The sequence below is a fragment of the Zygosaccharomyces rouxii genome (assembly GCF_000026365.1).
Source record: "Zygosaccharomyces rouxii strain CBS732 chromosome D complete sequence".
NCBI lineage: Eukaryota > Fungi > Ascomycota > Saccharomycetes > Saccharomycetales > Saccharomycetaceae > Zygosaccharomyces > Zygosaccharomyces rouxii.
In genome coordinates this window covers 1,266,651-1,288,742 of record NC_012993.1, presented here as the reverse complement: position 1 = coordinate 1,288,742, position 22,092 = coordinate 1,266,651, and the positions used below count along the sequence as shown (strand labels likewise).

At 40.0% G+C, this 22,092-nt stretch overlaps 13 protein-coding genes and 1 non-coding gene across 14 annotated transcripts; 2 read left to right on the top strand and 12 right to left on the bottom strand.

Moving 5' to 3' along the window:
* Positions 1-24: 24 nt before the first annotated feature.
* Positions 25-939, bottom strand: MRPS5 (mitochondrial 37S ribosomal protein uS5m; the record flags this gene model as incomplete). The annotated part of the gene is made up of 1 exon (XM_002497051.1): positions 25-939. One exon carries the CDS (start codon positions 937-939, stop codon positions 25-27), a length of 915 nt encoding a protein of 304 aa, XP_002497096.1.
* Positions 940-1,099: 160 nt separating this feature from the next.
* Positions 1,100-1,786, bottom strand: ZYRO0D15312g (HMG-box domain-containing protein; the record flags this gene model as incomplete). The annotated part of the gene is made up of 1 exon (XM_002497050.1): positions 1,100-1,786. One exon carries the CDS (start codon positions 1,784-1,786, stop codon positions 1,100-1,102), a length of 687 nt encoding a protein of 228 aa, XP_002497095.1.
* Positions 1,787-2,577: 791 nt separating this feature from the next.
* Positions 2,578-4,761, top strand: AFG3 (AAA family ATPase AFG3; the record flags this gene model as incomplete). The annotated part of the gene is made up of 1 exon (XM_002497049.1): positions 2,578-4,761. The coding sequence occupies one exon, from the start codon at positions 2,578-2,580 to the stop codon at positions 4,759-4,761; it is 2,184 nt and encodes a 727-aa protein (XP_002497094.1).
* Positions 4,762-4,948: 187 nt separating this feature from the next.
* On the bottom strand, positions 4,949-5,896 carry BIM1 (microtubule-binding protein BIM1; the record flags this gene model as incomplete). Its single annotated transcript, XM_002497048.1, has 1 exon — positions 4,949-5,896. One exon carries the CDS (start codon positions 5,894-5,896, stop codon positions 4,949-4,951), a length of 948 nt encoding a protein of 315 aa, XP_002497093.1.
* A 305-nt stretch (positions 5,897-6,201) lies between these two features.
* Positions 6,202-8,433, bottom strand: FAA2 (medium-chain fatty acid-CoA ligase FAA2; the record flags this gene model as incomplete). The annotated part of the gene is made up of 1 exon (XM_002497047.1): positions 6,202-8,433. The coding sequence occupies one exon, from the start codon at positions 8,431-8,433 to the stop codon at positions 6,202-6,204; it is 2,232 nt and encodes a 743-aa protein (XP_002497092.1).
* Positions 8,434-8,662: 229 nt separating this feature from the next.
* On the bottom strand, positions 8,663-8,923 carry MSL1 (U2 snRNP complex subunit MSL1; the record flags this gene model as incomplete). The annotated part of the gene is made up of 1 exon (XM_002497046.1): positions 8,663-8,923. One exon carries the CDS (start codon positions 8,921-8,923, stop codon positions 8,663-8,665), a length of 261 nt encoding a protein of 86 aa, XP_002497091.1.
* Positions 8,924-9,083: 160 nt separating this feature from the next.
* Positions 9,084-10,709, bottom strand: HEM14 (oxygen-dependent protoporphyrinogen oxidase; the record flags this gene model as incomplete). The annotated part of the gene is made up of 1 exon (XM_002497045.1): positions 9,084-10,709. One exon carries the CDS (start codon positions 10,707-10,709, stop codon positions 9,084-9,086), a length of 1,626 nt encoding a protein of 541 aa, XP_002497090.1.
* A 136-nt stretch (positions 10,710-10,845) lies between these two features.
* On the bottom strand, positions 10,846-14,157 carry PRP22 (DEAH-box ATP-dependent RNA helicase PRP22; the record flags this gene model as incomplete). Its single annotated transcript, XM_002497044.1, has 1 exon — positions 10,846-14,157. One exon carries the CDS (start codon positions 14,155-14,157, stop codon positions 10,846-10,848), a length of 3,312 nt encoding a protein of 1,103 aa, XP_002497089.1.
* A 263-nt stretch (positions 14,158-14,420) lies between these two features.
* On the bottom strand, positions 14,421-15,008 carry PRE1 (proteasome core particle subunit beta 4; the record flags this gene model as incomplete). Its single annotated transcript, XM_002497043.1, has 1 exon — positions 14,421-15,008. One exon carries the CDS (start codon positions 15,006-15,008, stop codon positions 14,421-14,423), a length of 588 nt encoding a protein of 195 aa, XP_002497088.1.
* A 348-nt stretch (positions 15,009-15,356) lies between these two features.
* On the bottom strand, positions 15,357-15,938 carry HSP26 (chaperone protein HSP26; the record flags this gene model as incomplete). The annotated part of the gene is made up of 1 exon (XM_002497042.1): positions 15,357-15,938. The coding sequence occupies one exon, from the start codon at positions 15,936-15,938 to the stop codon at positions 15,357-15,359; it is 582 nt and encodes a 193-aa protein (XP_002497087.1).
* Positions 15,939-16,810: 872 nt separating this feature from the next.
* On the top strand, positions 16,811-18,064 carry PRI1 (DNA primase subunit PRI1; the record flags this gene model as incomplete). The annotated part of the gene is made up of 1 exon (XM_002497041.1): positions 16,811-18,064. The coding sequence occupies one exon, from the start codon at positions 16,811-16,813 to the stop codon at positions 18,062-18,064; it is 1,254 nt and encodes a 417-aa protein (XP_002497086.1).
* A 63-nt stretch (positions 18,065-18,127) lies between these two features.
* Positions 18,128-20,329, bottom strand: EGH1 (hydrolase; the record flags this gene model as incomplete). Its single annotated transcript, XM_002497040.1, has 1 exon — positions 18,128-20,329. One exon carries the CDS (start codon positions 20,327-20,329, stop codon positions 18,128-18,130), a length of 2,202 nt encoding a protein of 733 aa, XP_002497085.1.
* Positions 20,330-20,443: 114 nt separating this feature from the next.
* On the bottom strand, positions 20,444-20,515 carry ZYRO0D15070r. The gene has a single exon. It is a non-coding gene; the product is annotated as a tRNA-Glu (tRNA).
* Positions 20,516-21,057: 542 nt separating this feature from the next.
* HRI1 (Hri1p) lies at positions 21,058-21,798 on the bottom strand (the record flags this gene model as incomplete). The annotated part of the gene is made up of 1 exon (XM_002497039.1): positions 21,058-21,798. The coding sequence occupies one exon, from the start codon at positions 21,796-21,798 to the stop codon at positions 21,058-21,060; it is 741 nt and encodes a 246-aa protein (XP_002497084.1).
* Positions 21,799-22,092: the final 294 nt, after the last annotated feature.

Here is a 22,092-nt window from a genome sequence, read left to right as displayed (position 1 = left end):
ATGTGTTTTCGTTCTACTAAGTTGTTAAGAAGAGTAGTAAACGTTTCTAACATCTGCGATTCTTTTACCTCTACCGAGGGCGATTTCATCCAAAGTTTTCTGAGCATTGGTAAAAGCTTCTAAACAGCCTTTGGCTATATTCATTTCGTTCCTCGATTTGTAAATTTTACCACTCAAGTCCTTAATACCTGCACATTCACAGATTTCGAATATGACGTGGTTAACTCTTAGGCCAAACCCCGGTTTAGCACTACGCAGATGTAGCTTAACACCATGGTATCGGTAATCGATATCTGCGTAAATAGTTCTATTCTCATAACGAGGAATCGATACTAAATTCCTGATTGCATCCCAATGAGCCTTGGAGATTGCCTTGGACATTTCTTCACGAGACTTACCTTCACCAAGCCCAACCATACCGTTACGGTCACCAACCACAACCAGCGCATAAAACGATGGAATCTTACCCTTTGCCGTCTGATTCGATACTCTCTTCATAACCAATGGCTTCATGATCAGTTTTCTCGTAATGTAGTCCACATCAACACCCGTCTGTTTGCTTAAACCTTGAGCTACGTCTAAAGTCTTTGAGGATCTACCACCTTCCCTTGGCAGCGTTGCACCAGGTGGCATTATTTTACCAGTCGCAGTGGGCAATGGCTGCTGCACCACTGACCAATCGTAGATTGGATTTTGCCATAGATCTTCAGGCTGGGCATGTAAATTTGGCATACCAGGCTTATAATCCCAGTACGAATCGATCTTCGAGAAATCATCGTAGTAAGATGGTGAAAACTCTACTTGGGATACTTTAAAGTTGGTATTTGATGGTATGGCTTTCTGAGCTAGTTCGATAGATTTAAGTAGCTGCGGCGAGTAGTATTTGTCCAATGACTGACATAATCTAGCAGCATGACTGAACGATCGAATCCCCAACATTGTTCCCTGGCTTCTCGATTTCTTTTCCCTCTATGTCTTCTTCTTCTTTTGCTCTTCTTTTTCAATGAAAAGTTTTGCCAGATTAAATCTTCGCTTCCTTATGTTCAAAATTTCATTCAACTACATGTTTTCTATGACTAAAATACAATACATTTGATACTTAAGAGCGCCTACGTTTTTTTTCACAGTATTCATACTGATGAGTCTCCATTTCCACTTTTCGTGGAATGTATTTGTAGTCTGGGTACATCAGTTTGTGTTTTTCCTTTTCTTGCTGAGCTAGGTCATGCCAATACTGCTTCTCCTCTGGTGAAAGCCTGCGCCAGCGCTGACCAATTTCTCTAGAGATTTCTGAGTTTGTTTTGAACGATCCCAAAGTGCTTAGCATACTTTCATTCTTGGGAAACAACTCGTAGTGGAAATGTTGGCGAAACAGTATAAATGCGTTTCTTGGCCTTGGGATGTGTGATGGATTACGGCGATGAGATTTGCAAGAGCAGTGGCTTGAAGTGCTCGAGTCAGAGCTTGAAATGCTCGAGCGACTTCTGCTTGCCGTTGTGGTTTTGGGGCTTGGGGTTCTCTGTGGAGGTGATTCAAGTTTGACAGGAGGCAACTGTGGTTGTTGACGTGGTATCTGCTGTTGAAACTGAAAAGGTTGCATTGAAGAAGCAGTACCGACACCGGATGACAACGCTGGTGCTTGCATCGATGCAGGAGACGAAAAATAACCCATGCCACTAGGCTTGTTTGGTAGAACCAGTGCCGGTAGCATGTATCCCGGCCTTTGTAATGGTTCCTCCAAGCTTGAAAGTAAATGCTGAATAGATGGTAGCTCTGTGTTGGTCATCCTTCCCTGCCCTATTGTTAATGCTTTTGTTCTAGAAACCAATTATATGCAGCAGAAACGCATCCTACAACTCCGTGTTCCACACACATATATATATATGGTAAATCACAGTAAATCCTTTTGACTAATGCTATCAGTACCAATATCTCGACGCAGTGTCTCCCTACTAAACCGCAACTCCGCGACAATGCTTCCGGAATCGTAGTCACGACAAATTTACATGTACAATGGGTTTTAGTCGAGGACCGGTCCCTACATAGACACGCGAAGGTATGGACATGTCGTTGCTGTCCCACTTACCAATTTCAGAACTACAGCAACCAAATTAGCAACGGTATGGAGAAGCCGAAGTCCGCTGTTGCGATCAATAAAAATACTTTTCGGTTATAGTTTCGATCAGTTAGCCTCATTCATTGTGGACATTGTATCTGGGCCCAGAGAATGTAGCCCAAAATGTGGCAAGTGCTGGCACCAATATCGAGGTTAATGACAAGTTTGTATAATGGTAATAATAATGGTATAATGGTAGTAATAATGGTATTAGCAAATATTCCTAGTTAACTATGGGAATTATTTGTTTCATATGCTTCTGCATTTGTCATCTTAGAATCGATTGTCCAGGTGTCTTTTGATTATGTTTATTATGCATTACGAGAATGTCGTGGAAGGATGGACATTGCAAGAGGCGAAGGACAATTTGACGAACAAGAAGTAACGATCGCATAGAAAAGAAGAACATACCACAATAAAGTAGCCATCACAGTGGAAAAGACGAGGAAACCGGCTAAGAGATGCTTCGTTTAGGGTCTCTAAGGACAGGACTCAGTGCAAGAGGGGTGAAGAACTTACCAGTGCTCCCCAGAATTGCATTCAAGAGGTTTTACAGTGAAGAGAACAAAGGGGATAGGAATAACGACAAGAATAAGAGTGGTAACAAGGATAAGAAGGACGATGGCAAGAAGGGTGAGGATTTCAAAACTTTGGGTCAGTACTTGAAGTCGAGAGAATTTGCCAAGACGGTTTACTGGACTATAGGATCGGTTGCGCTGATTGAAATCTTATCGCCCGGTTCACAGGATGACAAAGAACCACAGGCGTTGACTTTCCAGGATTTCAAGACCAAATACTTGGAGAAGGGACTAGTTAAGAAGCTTTATGTGGTGAACAAGTTTCTAGTGGAGGCTGAGTTGGTACCGCAAGCTTTGGCTAATGCTACTGGGGGATTTTTCCAGCAGGCTCCGATAGTAGCGTTTACGATTGGATCCGTCGACGTCTTTGAGGAACAGATGGATGCGGTGCAAGACAGGTTAAAGATTCCGGTGGAGGAGCGTATTCCAGTTAGTTACGTGGAGAGGGCTTCAGTTCTGCAGTACTTATTCCCATTTGTACCAACGATTATTCTATTAGGTGGGTTGTGGTTTATTACTAAGAAGATGTCCGGGGGTGCCAGTGGTGGTGCCAGTGGCTCTGGTGGTCTTGGCGGAATGTTTGGTGTTGGTAAATCAAGAGCTAAGCTTTTCAACAAGGAGACTGATATCAAGGTTAGTTTCCAGGATGTCGCTGGTTGCAATGAGGCCAAGCAGGAAATCATGGAATTTGTACATTTCCTAAAGAAGCCTGAGAAGTACACTGCGTTGGGCGCTAAGATTCCAAGAGGTGCGATTTTATCTGGTCCACCAGGTACTGGTAAGACGCTTCTGGCTAAGGCTACAGCAGGTGAGGCCGGCGTACCGTTCTTATCAGTGTCAGGGTCTGAGTTTGTAGAAATGTTTGTTGGTGTTGGTGCTTCTAGAGTTCGTGATATGTTTGAACAGGCAAGGCAAATGGCCCCCAGTATTATCTTTGTTGATGAGATCGATGCCATCGGTAAGGAAAGAGGTAAAGGTGGTGCCATGGGTGGTGCTAACGATGAAAGAGAAGCGACCTTAAACCAATTGCTGGTAGAAATGGATGGATTTAGTACATCCGATCAAGTGGTCGTTCTAGCCGGTACCAATAGACCCGATGTCCTGGATCCAGCTTTAATGAGACCTGGTAGATTTGATAGACATGTACAGATCGATTCACCCGATATTGAAGGACGTAAAGCCATCTATTTGGTTCATCTACACGATCTGAATCTAGCGCCTGAATACACCGAATCCAAAGAACAAAGGGAATTGTTGGCGGGTAAGCTAGCCGCGTTGACTCCTGGTTTTGCAGGTGCTGATATTTCCAACGCTTGTAACGAAGCTGCATTGATTGCCGCCAGACGTCAAGCTGCCCATGTAACTTTGAAACATTTCGAACAGGCTATTGAGAGAGTCATTGCAGGTTTAGAGAAAAAATCAAGAGTTCTTTCGCCCGAAGAAAAGACAACGGTTGCGTACCATGAGGCTGGCCACGCAGTTTGTGGTTGGTTTTTACAGTTTGCAGATCCATTACTAAAAGTCAGTATTATACCTCGCGGCCAAGGTGCTCTTGGATACGCTCAATACTTACCATCAGATCAATATTTGATTAGTGAAGAACAGTTTAAACACAGAATGATTATGGCACTTGGTGGTAGAGTCTCAGAAGAATTGCACTTCCCATCTGTGACAAGCGGTGCACACGATGACTTCAAGAAAGTAACACAAATGGCAGATGCCATGGTTACTTCTCTAGGGATGTCTAAGAAGATTGGCTATTTGTCCTACGACCAAAGTGATGACGGTGGCTTGCAAGTTAATAAGCCATTCAGTGAAACGACGGCCAGAAATATTGATTCCGAAGTCAAGAGAATTGTTAATGAAGCACATGAAACTTGCCAAGAATTGTTGTCAAGACATTTGGACAAAGTGGACAAAGTCGCCCAAGAATTGCTGAACAAAGAAGCAATAACTAGAGAAGATATGATTAGACTCTTAGGACCAAGGCCATTCCCAGAACGAAACGAAGCCTTCGACAAGTATTTGGATCCAAGGAATGCTAACGGCGTGAAACCAGCGGTTTGACCCGCGTTCGTAGGAAGCGGAACGGTTTCGCGAGATTTCTTTTTGTTTACGTTTCTTTTTTTTTGTCTTCTTTTCTTCCATTTGTATCTGTAAATAATGTACATGCACGATGATTTTTAGAACATACCTGCATATGCGTCCTGCTCTATGTATTTCCATTTTTTTTTCTTCTATCATACACTCCGATCTAAAATGTCTCTTCGTCCGTAATCAAATTGTGGGTCGGTACGTCTGGTGTCACCCCATCCATCAATAGCATCGGATGATTGCTATGGTTATTTAGTCGTTGCTCTGGTTGCACAGGTTGCGCAGGTTGCACCCGTTCATTTTCGTTATCAGCCGGATGTCCGTTCTCAAAGCCGTCTTCCGTGGCATAAAGAATTTGTTGCACTTTGTTCAAGAATTTTTCCAAAGCACCACTTTCGTCAGCTGGGTAAATGCCTTCTTGGATCAAATCTTGGGATGACTGTACTAAAATTTCGATGTCTCTTAGCTTGCCAAAATAGAAGTCGCGTTCCCGCTCCATAATTGTAATAGCATCTTTGTATGTGTCCAATTCGTTTTCTAGATTAGTAATTTGTCCATGTGCCTGCGAAAGCTCCGACTGCACGGCTGACAACTGATCGCTCGAAATTTTCCTGAAGCCGATAGAGGATGGACGTGAAGTTCCACTACTGGTATTTGTCCCTGTGGTAGCAATACTTCTACGTTTAGCAATGTTAAGAGAAGAATTCGAGGATGTACCACTGCCATTTGGCGCAGGTCTAAATTTTCTCCTTGAAACAGGATCATAATCCGCAGCACTGTCCCTATTTTGAACCCAGTACTTTTTCAGCCACTGTAAAAATTCCAGGTTATCCTGAAACCTGCACCTGATCAATTTATCCACGAGCACAGTCTTCTCAATATTATGTCTTGTAAAACAACTTTGCAAAACTTTGTAATTCGTTTGCATTTCGTATTCCGCCGTTGCATGGAATTTCACCCTATGCATTGGTATATCCTGGTAGATTGAATCCATTATTTGGCAATATGCCGCGCCGGTACCACATTCTTCCACTTTCTTGTAGTTCAAACTTAACAATTGATTCAACCAATTAAGCAGCTCTGTCCTTGATTCACCAATGCCACTCATACTCTGAAGTAAAGAAGAAATTACGGTTTCAACTGCAGTACAATAGGAATGGAGAAGCCCTTCTCTTGGTAATGTAGCAAATAAGGATTGGTTTCAAATAGATCTACACGTTATGTTACTTGTGGATCAGCTATTGATGGTGTTGATACTAAACAGTTCGTATACTGTGATAGTTAGGATAAACTTAACAAATAAATCCATTTTTTCAAATAACGTCAAAGAATATATACCTATTTATAGTCATAACAATAGCAGAGCCAACAGTGATCGTAGCTGTAGTAACAGTTCTGGTCCCTTTCGGTCACCTACAACCTTTCGTCTTTGATCAGTGACCCTTCGTCGTAGAGCCGAGTCAAAGTTTCTTCGAAGAATTTTGATGCCTTCGATCTTTTAATCTTAAAAGTTGGTGTGACTAGGTCTTTTTCCACAGTCAATGGTTCAATGCCAACATGGATGTTATGTAGTTTTTCGAAGCCTTGTAGATTGTCACACGAAGAATTTAGCAGGCGTAACAAATCCTTCCTAATGGTAACGTTGTTGTTGATGGCGAATACTAGTTCCTCACCTTTCAAAGGTGTTAAACTACCATGCTTTTGGCCTAAAGTACCTTTAACGGCCTCTTCATCAATCCCAACTACACCAACCAAATAAGACCGATAGGAGTCACCATAGGCGAAAACTTGGGAAACCAGGGGACATGACGATATATAGATATTCTCCACTTTTTCAGGTGCAATGTATTCACCTTGAGACATCTTGAAGAAATTTTTAACACGATCCACAACTCTAAGTAAACCCCTCTCATCGATTTCAGCTACGTCACCAGTGGAAAACCAGCCTTCGTCATCGATTGCATTTTTAGTCTCTTCAGGTCTCTTAAAATATCCAGAGAAAATCTGAGGCCCTCTCATTTGAACTTCACCTTTACCCTTTGTAGCATCGTACCCCATGAAATTAACAGATTTTAATCTAAGTTCACAAGTCAAAGACGTTGGCCCCACAGATCCCGTTTCTATATCGGGGGATTCACCGAAACACATACCAGCAAATGATTCAGTTAAGCCATACCCTTGTCTCAATTGAACCCCCAATGCACTGCCAAGAAATTTTAAAGTTTCTACAGAGACGGGAGCAGAACCTGTCAACAGAAATTTACAGTTATCCAATCCAAGCAAATTCCTAGTTTTCCTGATCAAATTTTGATGGAAGGCTGTTGTATCAGGCGACTTAGCACCGGTAGCATCGGGTGGAGATGCGCTTGGGCTGTGACTCAGTAGACTCTCATAGGCCTCCTTTTTTATTCCTAGACGCTCTAACGCTTGCTTAATGGCAGCTTCAAACCTAGTTAAAATACGTGGAACGAGAACCACATATTCTGGTTTCAAAATTTTTAAGTCTTCAACCAAATTCATGGGATGAGGTTCATGTAAAAATCCTAAAGCTCCACCCGTAGAGAGATCAAATGAAAGGAACTGTCTTTGCAAAATATGAGCTAGTGGTAGAAAACATATTTCTTTCATAAACGTATCGCCTGTAGCACCGCGGTCAAATATAGATAAAGCACCTGCTAACCCAGCAGTTGCATTTCTCTGAGGAATTGAAACACCTTTTGGTAAACCAGTCGTACCTGATGTGAAAGAAATGGTATAAATAGATTCTAAATTCGGTGGAGATGTAGGAATTTGAGTAATTTCACCGATCTTTTCAACCTGAGACAGACAGTGGAATGAAATTTCTTCGCCCCTTGTATTGTGTCTCTTAGACAAGAGTGAAGTGTTTAACACGTGTAATTCTTGATCAGATAAATCGTCAATACAGATTAAAGTATTGACGTATTTCAAATTCCTCAGAATACTAATCACACGAGAAATTGTTTGTTTAGCAAATAGTAATGCGGGTGCGGTAGTCAAGTTCATAATGTATTCAGATGTTTCTGGGCCTAAAGTATCATAAAGAGCAGTATTGGTCAAAGAATAGGCTTGGCACGCAAGGTCTGTAAGAACCCATTCTAGACTGTTATGAGACAGAACCGCAACAGTGAAATCGTTTGTATTTAATGGTTTACAACGTTTAACGTTAACCAACGACATGATACCCGATCCCAAATGTCTCGATCTTTCTTCAATTCTCTCATAACTTTCAAATTCGTAATGATCCTTATATTTGCCCGTGGTAGGATCTAACGGTCTAACACCTAAACAATCATTTTTTGGCCACAGTCTTGTTGACAGTAGAAAATGGTGATAAAAACTTGGTAAAGAGATGTCAAAACAGCTAACTTGTTTTTCAGGTGATAAAACGTTTCTGTAAATAGGGCCATATCCCGCTTCAGCAGAATCAGGTACTGGTGCGGCCTGCTGCGCTAGATATTCTTCATATGAAGGGTAGTGAGAGAGTGGACACAGTTCCATCAATTTCAAAAGGTACTCATCAGATCCTCTTTCATAAGGTGACAATTGAGCCTTTGCACTTGCGTAACGGGGATCTGTCTCGACCAGATCAGATAGGGTGAAGTACTTGGATTTGGCGGGCAACATATCTATGACGTGATGTTTGAATCTCTTCGAGGAAAAAGAAAAATGGTTTTCGAGTTATTCCAATATTCAATGTCCTTCTTATATGTTTTACTTCTCCCCGCAGCTACTTCAGGCCCTTTCGGCCATTACTCATTATAGGCGAGAGCGGGGAAATATATACCACTGCCTCGTGACCACATTTAGCCGCGGAGATGAGGTAGAAAGAGAATAAACTGTCACTCTCATAGCTTCAGAGTTTCAAAGTTTCCTGTTTGCCAAATTCTACGCTTAAAGTTCTGCCCATAAATGTTTCACCGTTTAGTAGGCCAACCGCGAGGTTAGATTCATCAACGGTTTTCATGGTTACGAAAGCTTGACCTCTGTTCTTCCGAACGTTGACGCTTACCTTAACCACTTCTCCGCATGTAGAGAACAGCAGATATAGCTGTTCACGTAGTCGTTGAGATCCGATTCCGTCGCTCAAGTTATGTACATAGAGGGTCTTATTCATTGTTTCGTTTGCACTGTTTTGGGATGGGCTTTTACTACTGGGATAACGTTGATACCTTTGATGTCTAAGAGCAATGAGTAGGTTGTGAAACTAACAAAAATCAATATAATCGTTATGTACGAAAGAGTATAATAATGGTATTAAATATTTGGTCATGTGCTCATGCCTTCGAATCCTGTACCATCTTGTAGACATCCATGAAAGAATCCGTAACTACATCGGGTACCCCAGGACCCCTGGCAAATCCCATACCACCTAATGAGATATGACCTGCAAATTTGTTTAGCACTTCTTGTTCCACCTGATGTTTCCATTGCGAATAACCGACGAAAAAATGCGGTAGACAATCTTGGGCCACTACGAATTTCCAAGTACCATTATCTAAAGGCTGTTGAGAAATCCCCAAATGGTTATGTAGGGCTTGTTTTGCAGCAAGGATTGTTTCCTCTGCAGTAGGTACAGTATGACGTTCCTTTAGGTAGTGACCTCCTAACATTACCGTTAATTTGGTGTATTCTTGCCTTTTCGAAAGTCCTGTAAACATATCTTTGGTAAAGCCAGGGTAGTATGCATTGTAATTCTTTTCAATAACGGAATCGAAAATGATTCCCAGAAGTTGTTCTGGGTTTTTACGGTTTTGGGGGACTAAATACCCAAACCCTTGTTGATTTTTAAGTAAAAGATCCTCATGAGGCCAGTAGTAATTGACTAGGAGTACTGTATTCGATTGGGGACGTTGTAAGAGTTTTTGTGACAATTGATCGTTGAACAACCCTGTTTCCTTCCATGTGGAAGGATTCGTCGTTATCCGCAAATGATCAAAATCACCAACTGGAGGACCTTCGGTGGTCTTTACGGTAATACGATTACTGAGAGGATCTTTGCTAACGCTTTGCACTTGTCTTTGTAATTCTAGATTTACATTGGGCCATTTGTCTAATTCTTGCGTGAGTGAGCGGGTAAAAGTTTCCAATCCACCTGATAATCCTATCATGGGATATTTAGAAAAATCTCTGATCAATCTCGCCAATTCGTATTTGTCTTTGCTAAACGCATCTCGATACAATGAAATTAGAGGTGTTAAACCTGAAGCGCTGAGGCTCTTTTTATTTTGGGAGTTGACCTTCTTAGAACCTTTAATTATTGAACCATATTGAGCTTCATAGTCCATAAATTTGCCCATAACTTTACGAGCGCTTAACTTTTTGACGTCATCGGCATAAATACCATGACACACCGCACTTACCAAATTGGTTGAAACCAATTCATTACCCGTTCTTCTACTGATAAATGAATGCACACTTTCATCACCGCCTGGCGGTCTTGAATCCTTACTTCTAAACCTTTCACCTAAATAGCCAGACAGTACTCCTTTACCCATGGGATTGAAGCAAAATCTTAGTGCACTCATCAAAGAATTGGGAACCTGTACCAATTGATCATTGGTATCTAACAAAAACTTCTTATTGGCTCTAGACCTCTTTCGCACGTACTGTAATAAAGAATGCCTTTTCAAATCTTTGAGGATATCTGCCATAAGAACAGTACCATCTGAAACACCTCTTAAAGTCCTTGGACCTTGTTCCAACATAATTGGACTACCCTCATTGTCTTGAGTGTCCAGTGAGCGGATCCAACCTCCTGTTCGGGGTTTCGATTCGAATACAGTTACATGTACATCAGGTCTCAATTTGGCTAGGAAATAGCTAAAAGTCAATCCAGATATCCCTCCACCAACTACACCAACTCGAGCATTTGGTGCTAAACTTTTTAATGGGCCTTGCATACTGTCCCACTGTCCTCTGTGGTGGAAAATGAGCAAGTTTCTTGTGTGCTTCTTGACTTTTTTTTTAAGTTCCCTTCATTTAACTTTATTCGCTCGCTCGCTCGTTTAAACGAAGTGATGAAAAATAATGGAAGATCTACCTCCGGATTCTTTTAGCATTATGTCTTTGGAACATAGGAGTAATCTTGGCTCTTTTCTTTGATTCATCAGCCACTTTGTAAAAATGGGGAGCAGCTTCTAGTAACCAACTTGGATCAATAGCTGTCACTTGAGACATGTACTCCCTTGTGGTAAGCAGTAAAGAGTGGTAGATGACGTACTCGTGCTCTCTACCATGCAGAGAGCTAGAGGGGTGGATAACGACTGGGATCTCTCCACTGATGGTCTTGTAACCGACATGTGAATCTCTTTTTGCGGCGTTCATGAAAAATCCATATACTAAAGTTCTTCTAATGATATCGTGGTCACCCCGACAGCTAACAATGGGCAGTTGTAATTTACGGAAAATGGTGGTCAATTGGTTTCTAACGTCCCGAGCACGCCTCAAGTGCCTGTATTGTAAATAGTGTGCCGTGCAAAATTGTTCCGTGCAATTAGCTAATTGCCACCGTTGGTAAACGTTTAATAGTGTCAAATGGTCACCATAAGGATGATGGAATCTGATTTTTTTATTATCTGCATCTTGCTGTTTATCTCGTGGTCGATAAAATACTCCTGGTATGGAAAGCATAGAAATTATGGTTATAATCTCTTCAGAACAGTTGTTAGTTACGGAGCTGAGTAGCGCTCTTGACAATGTGGGTTCTGTCGGGAATTGCGACATTCTTGACCCTAGCTTGGTTAAATATCCATCTTCTTCCAATGCTTCTAAGTTAAAAAGTTCTTCCAAAGCTCCAATTAACAAATTTCTTGGAGGTGGATCCATAAAATCAAAGTGTAAGAGATCATTAATCCCCATGGCCTTTAACAGTAAGATAGTATGAGATAGATTTTGACGCTGAATTTCTGGGATTGCATTGGGTAACATCTCATTGCGGAAAGATAGTTCCGTGTAAAGCCTATAACATTTACCTGGGCCTGTACGTCCCGCTCTACCTTTTCTTTGGTTAGCTTGTGCTTGAGAAATGGGCGATACTACCAGCTGTTCCATACCGGTTCTAGAGTTAAAAATATTTATCTTGGCAAACCCTGGGTCCACCACGAAGCGAATACCGTCGATAGTAATTGAGGTTTCAGCGATATTAGTGGCGAATACTACTTTTCTGGATCCTGCCGGAGTGGGTTCAAATATTTTGGATTGAATTTCACTTGGTAATGCTGAATACACAGGTAAAATCAGCAGTTCATCAATACTCTTACCCAGGATCTTTACCCTTTGATAGAGGATTTCGCAACATGAATCAATCTCCTCTTGACCCGTCAGAAAGACTAGAATGTCACCAGGATCTTCGTTAACGTGAATCTGCATCACGCAATCAAGAGCTGCTTCTAGGTAATCCATTTGAGGTTCCGAAGAGTAAACTACGTCCACAGGGTAGGTCTTACCAGGTATATGCTTTACAGGACAATTGTGGAAATATTCAGAAAATTTGACAGAATCAAGTGTAGCAGAAGTCACAATCACCTTCAAATCTGGTCTTTGGACTGCTGCTTGCTTTAAAAGTGCAAATAAAACATCTGTGGCCACTGTTCTTTCGTGCGCTTCATCAAGCATGATTACCGAATAACGAGACATCTTTGGATCCAACAGTGCTTCTCTTTGTAACATACCATCAGTCATGTACTTAATACGGGTATTTTCTGAAGTTCTGTCTTCAAATCTGATGGTATAACCGACTTCATTACCAACTCTACACCCTACTTCTTCTGCCACCCTTTGGGCCACAGATACAGCAGCCACTCTTCTTGGTTGAGTGCATCCGATTATACCATGTTCGCCAAACCCCACTTCATTCAAAAACTGAGTGATTTGAGTTGTCTTACCTGAACCAGTTTCACCAACAATAACAAGAAATTGATTATCTTCCACCGCTTGAATCAATTCCTCTCGCATCCCATATACAGGAAGAGACTTTCTTTGGTCACTTAGAGGTAGTGTGTTTTGCTTACCAAAGGTGAGGTCTTCTTTCATCCTACTTCTTTCCCATGCTGTTAACACCAATTGCTGCTTCAATTGATCTACTTCCCTTCTTTGGGTTGCTGTATCTGTAGTTGGATCATCTAGTGCTTGCTTTTGCCGTATCCGTCTTTCAATCTCCTTCTTTAATTTGGATTTCTCCTCTCTATGTGTTTTCATTAAATTTGAACCGTTGGTGGCCACCCTATTCATTGAGCCCTTTGCGATCTTGACATTTTTGATAGGCGCCTCAGCTTTTTGTTGCCCTCTTTCAGTTTCTCCCTTCAAAAAAGCTGGTTCGTCTTCAGTATTCAATTCCACATCAACTTGTTCCTCTTGCTGTTTATGCTCTTGGGTGTTGACTACTGCATTTGTCTTGGGTTGATTCAATTCGGGATAGTCTTCAGCCGAAGCGGCTCCACTGGCAATAAGTTGTCTGATTTCCCATCTCTCTGGCGAAGTAAGCGGTCTTCTTTGCACTCCGCTTTGATTTTGCACTTGATCTCTTCTTCCTCTCATTTCGTTGATCGGTTCATCGGCGGCTATCTCTTGCCCCGTTAGCTGATCAATGTTTTTCATGCTTAAAGAAACGTTCCCGTTTTTTTGTAATTTAATAACTTTGATGAATACCTCTTGTCCCAATTGTACCAAATCCTGTGGTCTCCTCACCCTATGATTTGTCATCTCTGAAATGTGAACTAATCCATCAGAATTTTTTTCCTGGGTACCATGAATTTGTACAAAGCAACCAAAAGCCGTGATATTCTTAATCCTACCAGGGTATATCTTGTTTAGAATGGGTCCTGGATCGCGATGGCTGAGAAATGGATTTTTTTTCTTAGGCAGAAGATCTCTAGGATCACTCAGGTCATCATATTTGGCCCTGAAATTCGGGAGCGCCAATCCTTTATCTGCTTCCTCCTCCAGTTTGACTTTAGCATCGCCTCTAGCAACCCAGTATATTTTACTGGCTATAGATTGTGGAATTCCACAATCCAATTTATCCAATTCTTGACAGAATTCGTTTTCCGAATCTGTTTTATCGACGATTCCCAATAGAAATTTCACTACTACTTGATCATCAATTCCCACCGATGTCTTCAAAAGCTTTGACACTTGTTCCCTGACATTATCCTTATCACCAGCTCCGGCAGCTAAAACATCGTAGATTTCCCTAATGGCTTCGCTGGATAATCCAACGTCCATTTTACCAATTTTGGTCTCGAAATCTTGGATATTTTGAGAGTTCCTCTTGACATCTCTGATGAAATTAATGATCAGCTCATCATCTGTACCGACAATTTCAAACAATTTACCATCGATATCCGACATTCACAAGATCTTCCCGATGCTAAAACATCAATATAACGTGTATACTTGCGTTTCCTTCAGTGTTGTACTAGTGTTAATCTGGTCCAGCGCCTTGGCGATGCCCCGTGAATGATGACAGCACATTTAACATGTTAAAATTATAATGGCATATACAGCTGTACATAATGGCGAAAGAAGCTAGAAAGCATTACTGCATGCATTGTTTTATTCTTTATTGTTTTTTCTGGCATTTTCGTTTTATATATATCCTTGTTTCATTCCATTCACATATCTTCTACTTGCCTTATGCCGTCCTTGTCGACTATTTTAACCATGACTCCCTTGAAATCTATAGGCATTCTCTTGTCCAATTCTTTAATACACATCTTTAACAGTTTGAGACCTTCCTCTGTAGTCATATCAGGTCTATAATGATGGTCTAGTAGTGAAAAAGTGTAAAATCCTGAGTAACCATGTGCGGCGTAGGGTAGTTCGACTTTTATCCCCAAATAATCTATCTGATACAATTCTGGCTTTTGCTTCTTTGAGTCATAACCACCAATCAATACATTTACTTGGTATGGCTTCCTTGATCTAATAGATTTTGCCAATTCCTGTCTGACAAAACTGGATACTGCCAATGGTGACAATTCTATATTTTCTCTAATGGCATATAGTTGAATGTTGGCTTGGATGTATTCGGCAAATTGAACACTATCACCTGCCTCACCGCCAAAACTCATAAGGTTATGAGGTGATAGTTCCCTTGTCTTGTCATCTTGTTCCTTTAAAATCGATATACCTCTAGTGGCGGCTTTAGAACTTGCCAGTATGACAGAGTCCTGTACTCTAATACCCAATATAATATCCATAATGACAATTGAAGCTAAACGAAACCTCTGCGCTTGGATTTATTCGACTATATGCTTCTCATTGGTATCGATAGTTCGTAGGTTAGCTTTAATCTTTAAAACCTTAGTTTTGCCACCCTCGTCTGGTCGGGTAACCCATTAATGTCAGCGACAGCGATAGCGACAGCGACAGTAATAATAATAATAATAATAATAATAATAATAATAATATTTGAAATCCACGCGAGATGGTCCAGGCAAGAACTGTTTACATTGTCCAGCAGCTGCTTTAGTAAATCAAATTCTTAAAATCAATACGTATCCTATAAAAAATCAGTCCCAACAGCGTTATTATGTAAGTGTAACTCCTCAATTTGTAGAAGAAATTTCAATTTTCTTCACCTGGTTTTCTGGTTCAGTAGGTTCCAGCTTTGGCACATTCAATTTCAAGATACCATCCTTGTAATCTGCCTTTATGTTGTCGGCATCTACGCCAGGTGCCTTTGGTAATGTAATTACACGTTTAAATTTACCGAATGCAACTTCTTTGACTCTCACTTTATCCTTGTTTTCCTCCGTAACGGTTGATGGAATCTCACCGCTAACAATAATCTGGTTGGCTTCCTTGTGATATTCCAAGTTAATATCTTTTTTATCTTTCACACCTGGGATGGTAACATTTAATTCATAATTCTTCTCATGTTCCAATAGATCCACAGCTGGAATTATTCCACTTGATCCAAATCTTGTGGGCAACAATGACCAATCGTCGACCCACTTACCGTCAGCATTGGTTTTTTGCAATGTTTTGTCATTGGCCTTCTTACCAGTGGTCACTTGACGCTGTGGGTAGTAATCATTAAAACCAGAATTGTCCAAAATTCTATTGAAATTTTCCACTTCGTTGTTAATAGCGTCAAAGAAACTGAAAAATGGTGAGTTGAAAGACATTTCGATTCTAATTTTGTTTTATTGTAGCTAGTCTATTGAGAATTGTTGTTTGATCTTGATTTTTTGAAATCATATCTTCCAAATCAAATCTATCTTCTGGTATAGTTTGCCATCCTTTTATACCTCTTACCTGGGTACAGTTATCCTTAGATTCTGAATACTTTTATTTTAACTCTAGTATTTTCTAGCATTTTTCTATTTTCCGTCGCAGTGTCAGTGCGTCGTCGTGTCAATAAAAAAAAAAATTCTAGAAATTAATAGATATTACTAGAAGCAGCTACAAGTATAGCGATATCGACACATATTGTGAGGATACTGTCTTGAATTAGATTCGAAGATTCTATACGAGTGTCGCAGCAGTTTTCATGAAAGTTTTGGAAGGTGAATAGCCCCTGGACAGGGGCTAATCCCAATTTTTCTGGAAAATTGTTTGATTTCCAGAAAGTTGAGTATTCTTGTGCCCCTTGGAATCAGGTAATTCTTAAAATGGCACTATATGGCAGAAAATAGTATCAGTAATTCATGAAATAAAATTTCTATTTACAATTTAGATTTTCTTGGAAGATATTCCTCTGGTTAAACGTTTAGCTCTTGCGCTCGGTATCTCCAGTAAAATGACAACAAACAAAAAAAAGGTGTTATCAAAGACGTAAGCTTGCCCGTAATCCAAGAGCCTTATAACTCGTTAATTGGACCCCCATTCTCAATTCTACTAAGCTATTGGCATAAAATGATAGAATCTGATCACGTGACCAGAATGCGTAACGCGTTTAATCTCGACGAGAGATGAGATGAGATGAACTTGTACAATACTACAACGAATAATAAAAGCAATTATCAATTAAAAAAAGTTCATTAGGATTGTTACCAGGATGACTGAAGAAGAAAATGGTTCCCCCAATGAAGCTGCTAAACCACAACCCCCCAGCTCCTCTGATATGCAGTACTACTACCAATTTATCTATCCTTTCAAACAGATATTCAATTGGTTAAATCATTCACCAAAACCAGGAAAGGACATGATCAATCGTGAATTAGCTATGGCCTTTAGATCCGGTGCCTATAAAAGATATAATTCGTATCGTAGTGTACAGGAATTTAAAAGTCAAGTTGTCAAAGCTAACCCTGATAGATTTGAAATTGGTGCTATTTACAATAAGCCACCTCAGGAGCGTGATTCCTTGCTTAAATCAGAAATGATACCGTTAGAAAAAGAGTTGGTTTTTGATATAGATATGGATGATTACGATACCTTCAGAACCTGTTGTTCAGGAGCGCAAGTATGTGGTAAATGTTGGAAATTCATATCATTAGCGATGACAATTATGAATACTGCACTTATAGAAGACTTTGGATTCGAAAATTTCCTATGGGTTTTCTCTGGTAGACGTGGTGCGCACTGTTGGGTCAGTGATAAAAGAGCTCGTGCTTTGAACAATTTACAAAGAAGTAATATAATAGACTATATGAATGTGGTTAAAGATCGTACCGCTAACAAAAGACTAGCACTACTGAGACCCTATCATCCCCATATAGCGAGATCTCTGGAACAATTGAAGCCACATTTCACCGCAATAATCCTAGAGGAACAAGATCCATGGAGGGATGATGCACATGCGATGCAGACGTTGCTTCCTGGACTGCACGATAGAAATTTAATAGAAGCCTTATCTCGATATTGGAAGGCTCACCCTGGTAGATCAAGCAAAGAGAAATGGAGTGATATAGATGCAATTGCCGCCAAGGAATTGAAGATCTCTAGGAAACAAGAATTTATCAATCGATTACGTGAATGCAAGGAAGATCTAGTCATCTCGACATTATACCCTAAATTGGATGTTGAAGTGACAAAACAGACACACCACTTGTTGAAGGCACCCTTCTGTATTCATCCAGGCACCGGTAACGTGTGTGTCCCCATAGATGAGAATTTTGTACCTTCCAAGGCTCCTAGATTGATTGATCTACAAAGTGAGATGGAATTGAGAAACCATGATATCTCCAAAACGTCATTACAGCCATTTTTAGATGCATTTCAAAGACAAATCAATAAACTGGTCAAGGAAGAATTGAGCAACGTGAAAAGAGATCGTGAAGAAGATGATGGTCAAATAGTTGACTTTTAATAAAGAAAAATTGCCAAATTATAATAGTAAAAAAAAGAAAAAGATCAATGCTTCGTTTATTAGCTAAGCAATTACACAGTCATCGCTCTTTGAAGTTTCGCTTTCCACACTAACTACCAAATAATGACGTCCTGATCCGTGTGCCCATTTTAGTATACCATAGTCAGGATCGAAAGTTAGGTGTCTTGATGAAGAATCAATGACAAGTTCTTTCAAGGGGAAATGATAACTTGGTATGAAAATATAGCTCTGAGAATTAGTCTTTTCACCTATGACTTCTAAGACATACTTCCTTTCGCTCAATATAAATTCTGCAGATTTGAATTTACCATCTATTTTTATGGGGAAAGGTCTTAAAAGGGCGCTTAGACCCCGAATACCGCTAAAATCAAGAGCATCTTTCTTAACACCTGGAAGATCTAAGAGATCTTGAATGTGAGACACTTTGACATAATGTGCATTCGGTGCGATACGGATATCATCAGGACCTAATTCTAATTTTATATTTGGATCACGACCTACCAAATAAGTATCTTCTGCAGACCATATGGAAAAGTCTTCGTTATTCCAAAGATCCCCCAATTCGTGTGAATTTTTGTGACAATAACACCACAGACTATAAGACAAGTTATTACCCTCTAGGGCAAACCCCAATGCATCCAGTGCAGCTATCTGTGATGAATAGTCACCATTGTCGTATGCACGTTTATGATTCATATCAAAGGGCATACCAATTTCTGTAAAGAAAACGGGAACACTTTCCCCCAACGCTGAACGAACATCTCTAATCATTTCTCTTAATTGTTTACGGAGAGATTTACGAATATTGTTCTCGCCAAAGGTAACACTGAATGCCGGATTAGAATATTTACCCCTAACGATACCGAATGTATCCACGTTAAGTAGTTTATTCCAAGTTTTGAACATTAGTGACATACCATCGTAAAAATGAGTAGCACAAACCGTTTTACCATCCAACAGATCTTGTTTATCTAATTCTGGAGGTGTTTTAAACACCGGTGACTGCATGAATAGTAATCTTTCAGAATCCAGACTTCGAAATCTAGATCGAAATGATTTGTAAAAATCTAAGAAATAATAATTGCTGAAATAATAATCATCTACAATTTGACCTGAAGGCGATTTAGCAAAATAATTGGGGTTTAAAAGTTTCGGATGATTATCCTCGTCTGTCCAAACACCATGTAATTTCCATATACATTGACCTGCTAACCATTCTTTACCCCTTTTCCAACCGTAGCGAGAATCAATTTCATCTCTTTCCTTCTGATTTAGCCAACAACGTTCACCCTTGGGATCCACTCTGACATTACCATTCTTCGAAGGTCCAAAAATCGATAAGTCGTAATTGTCAACATGTGTATGATAGCCATGACCCATTTTAAAACATTGGAATGCAGTTGGCGTTAAACCTCTCTTTAAACTACGTTCCTTTGGAATAACTCCTAATTCTTTTTCACCTAAATAACCTTGATTAGGTTCATTCATCGTTTCTAATCCAATGATGCAGTTATTTTCAAACAACTCCGGTGCACTTTTTTGAATTCGTTCATAAAAAACCATTACCGCTGAGATGAATCTTTCCTGTAAATACTCTTGAATACTGATTCCATTAATTGTGCATTTGGGGGCAAACTCTTTACCTGCAAAAAACAATGTAAACATAGTTTGTGAACCTAATTTAAAATAATTTGTAGGCCATAACATTTTTGGATAATGTTTAGCATCTCTTGTAAAATGATGATGTAAGACAGATGCCGCCGTAACTTCAAATCTGGATGGTTGAAATCCTGCACAGTACAGTGTCCATAATGGAGCACCTGAACCACCACAAGCACGAGACCAAACGTCCTGATGAGGATCTAGATAAACATAAAGACCACCAATTTCATTTATTCTCTGTAAAAGTTCGATCGCAAAATCCATATATTCATAATCGTAAATTTCAGGACCTTCATGTTCAATTGCTTCCCAATTGAAAAGAAAACGAACTGAATTATAACCTAGAGATTTTATACGTTTTACGTGGGATTCAATTTCTTCTAAAGACATTGGATGCCCCTTAAAATTAACATTGCCTGCCTTTTCATAATAGATCGACTCCTGTGCAAAATCATGCGTAGGTAAATAGGGTTCTTTGGGGATTTTTACGCATGGATCTAAGTTGACTCCACGTAATTGAATAATACGACCTTTGGAATCCACAAACTGTCCATCGGATGAAACATGAACTTGTTCATGCATGACTTTATCATTTGTATTATCTGCAATGTATAGAATCCACTTCAACTGATACTGTGCCAGCACAAGCGTTTAAAGGATATTTATTTCGAATTGGCGACAAAAATAAAAAAGAATTTCCGATACGGGGAGTCGAACCCCGGTCTCCACGGTGAGAGCGTGATGTGATAGCCGTTACACTACATCGGATTACAAAACTTTACATTAAGAAAGAATAATATACATAGTGTTGTAGGAGCACTTATCCTGACCAAGAGAATATGATATTACTATACCTTTGCCACTCTTTCTTTATGACGACTAGTCTAACAAGTCCAAGTACCAGGAGGTATAGCTTCAATGCTTCCCCCATCTTTAGAATTACATGTCTCTGTCTTATAAATCACATAGCATGGGCAGGTCATGACAAAAGTGCTCAAGAGGCCGTATGGCCCTTAGGAAGATATATTATCCATTTATATGTCATGGATTCTCCAATCGACCTTTTAGTAAAATAATTTTGAGACTCAATTGCTAATAGATTGACAATAACATCATAGCCGCCATAGTAATATATTAGTTAGTATTACTCTATAAATGACATGCCATAGATCAGATACTCTGGGCTACGCTCCATAGATTTAGCTGAACCATAGGATGAATCCCTGATCGAAGGGGTCCAATTTTTTTCAAATCTCCTACTTCAACGTTCCAACCAAATCATTTACTCCTATAAACTGTTACAATCAAATCTAATTGGATTCGATAACGTCCCACTTGAGACCATGAACTTCAACATGAGCACCTGATTCATACCCAAGATATTCCTGTGGAAATTTTTCAGCATCAGAACCATAAAGAACGAGTGCCTCTCTCGAACCATCTTCTAATTCAATAGTCCTCAAGAAGTTTAATCCATCAACTGTAGCATCCCCTTGCTTACTTAGAAATCCTTGAGCCCATCTACCGGTTACGATAACTAATCCATCATAACCTTGACCTTCTCTAACTTTGAAAACAATAGAACGTGCCTTGGTCGCTTCCGCAGTTGTCAATGGGTCGTTAAGCAAGACTTGTTCCACACGGTTGGGATCCAATGGATGCCATAATTCAAAAAATGGTACGCCTGGATTGTCAGGACCATTGGGGAAGACTTCACCATTTTCAGCTACTGATCCCGAATCCCATTGTGTCCAAATTGTTTTAACTTCACCTCTATGGGTATTAGGCAAGTTTAAGTAACAATTCGTATCGAGCCAAAAATTAAAATCTTGTTCAACAACTCCTTCACTAATAGGTACCACTCTAACACCGGTATTTAAACCTGCAAAAACCCATTCAAATGGGAATTCCTCCTCGGATGTTGAATTCAAATTGACTAGTGGCCTCAAAGAGATGTGATGACCATCGTTTGATATGCTGGTAAAAGTTGTGGTTCTTTCATTGGGCACAGAACCCACTTGAAACGCTAATCTTTTCAATAGCTGAGGCATTGGTCTACTTTCTTATGTATTCGCTGATAAGGATTTAAGAGTAGCTTTTAAGAAGGAGAACCCATCTAATCTCATATTACCTTTTTTAATGTCCAACGGGATTTCTTCCGAGAGGTTTGTTGAACTCCGAGAAACAGGTGTAGTTGGACCTGAAGGAGGAACATCAGGAATAAGAATAAGAATAATAAAATAAACCTTGATATTACAACTGGAAATTAATATTTACCTAAATACTTCCCTCTTGTTAGTAATCGACCAATCATTCTGGAATGTTAAATAGTTTCCCAACAAAAT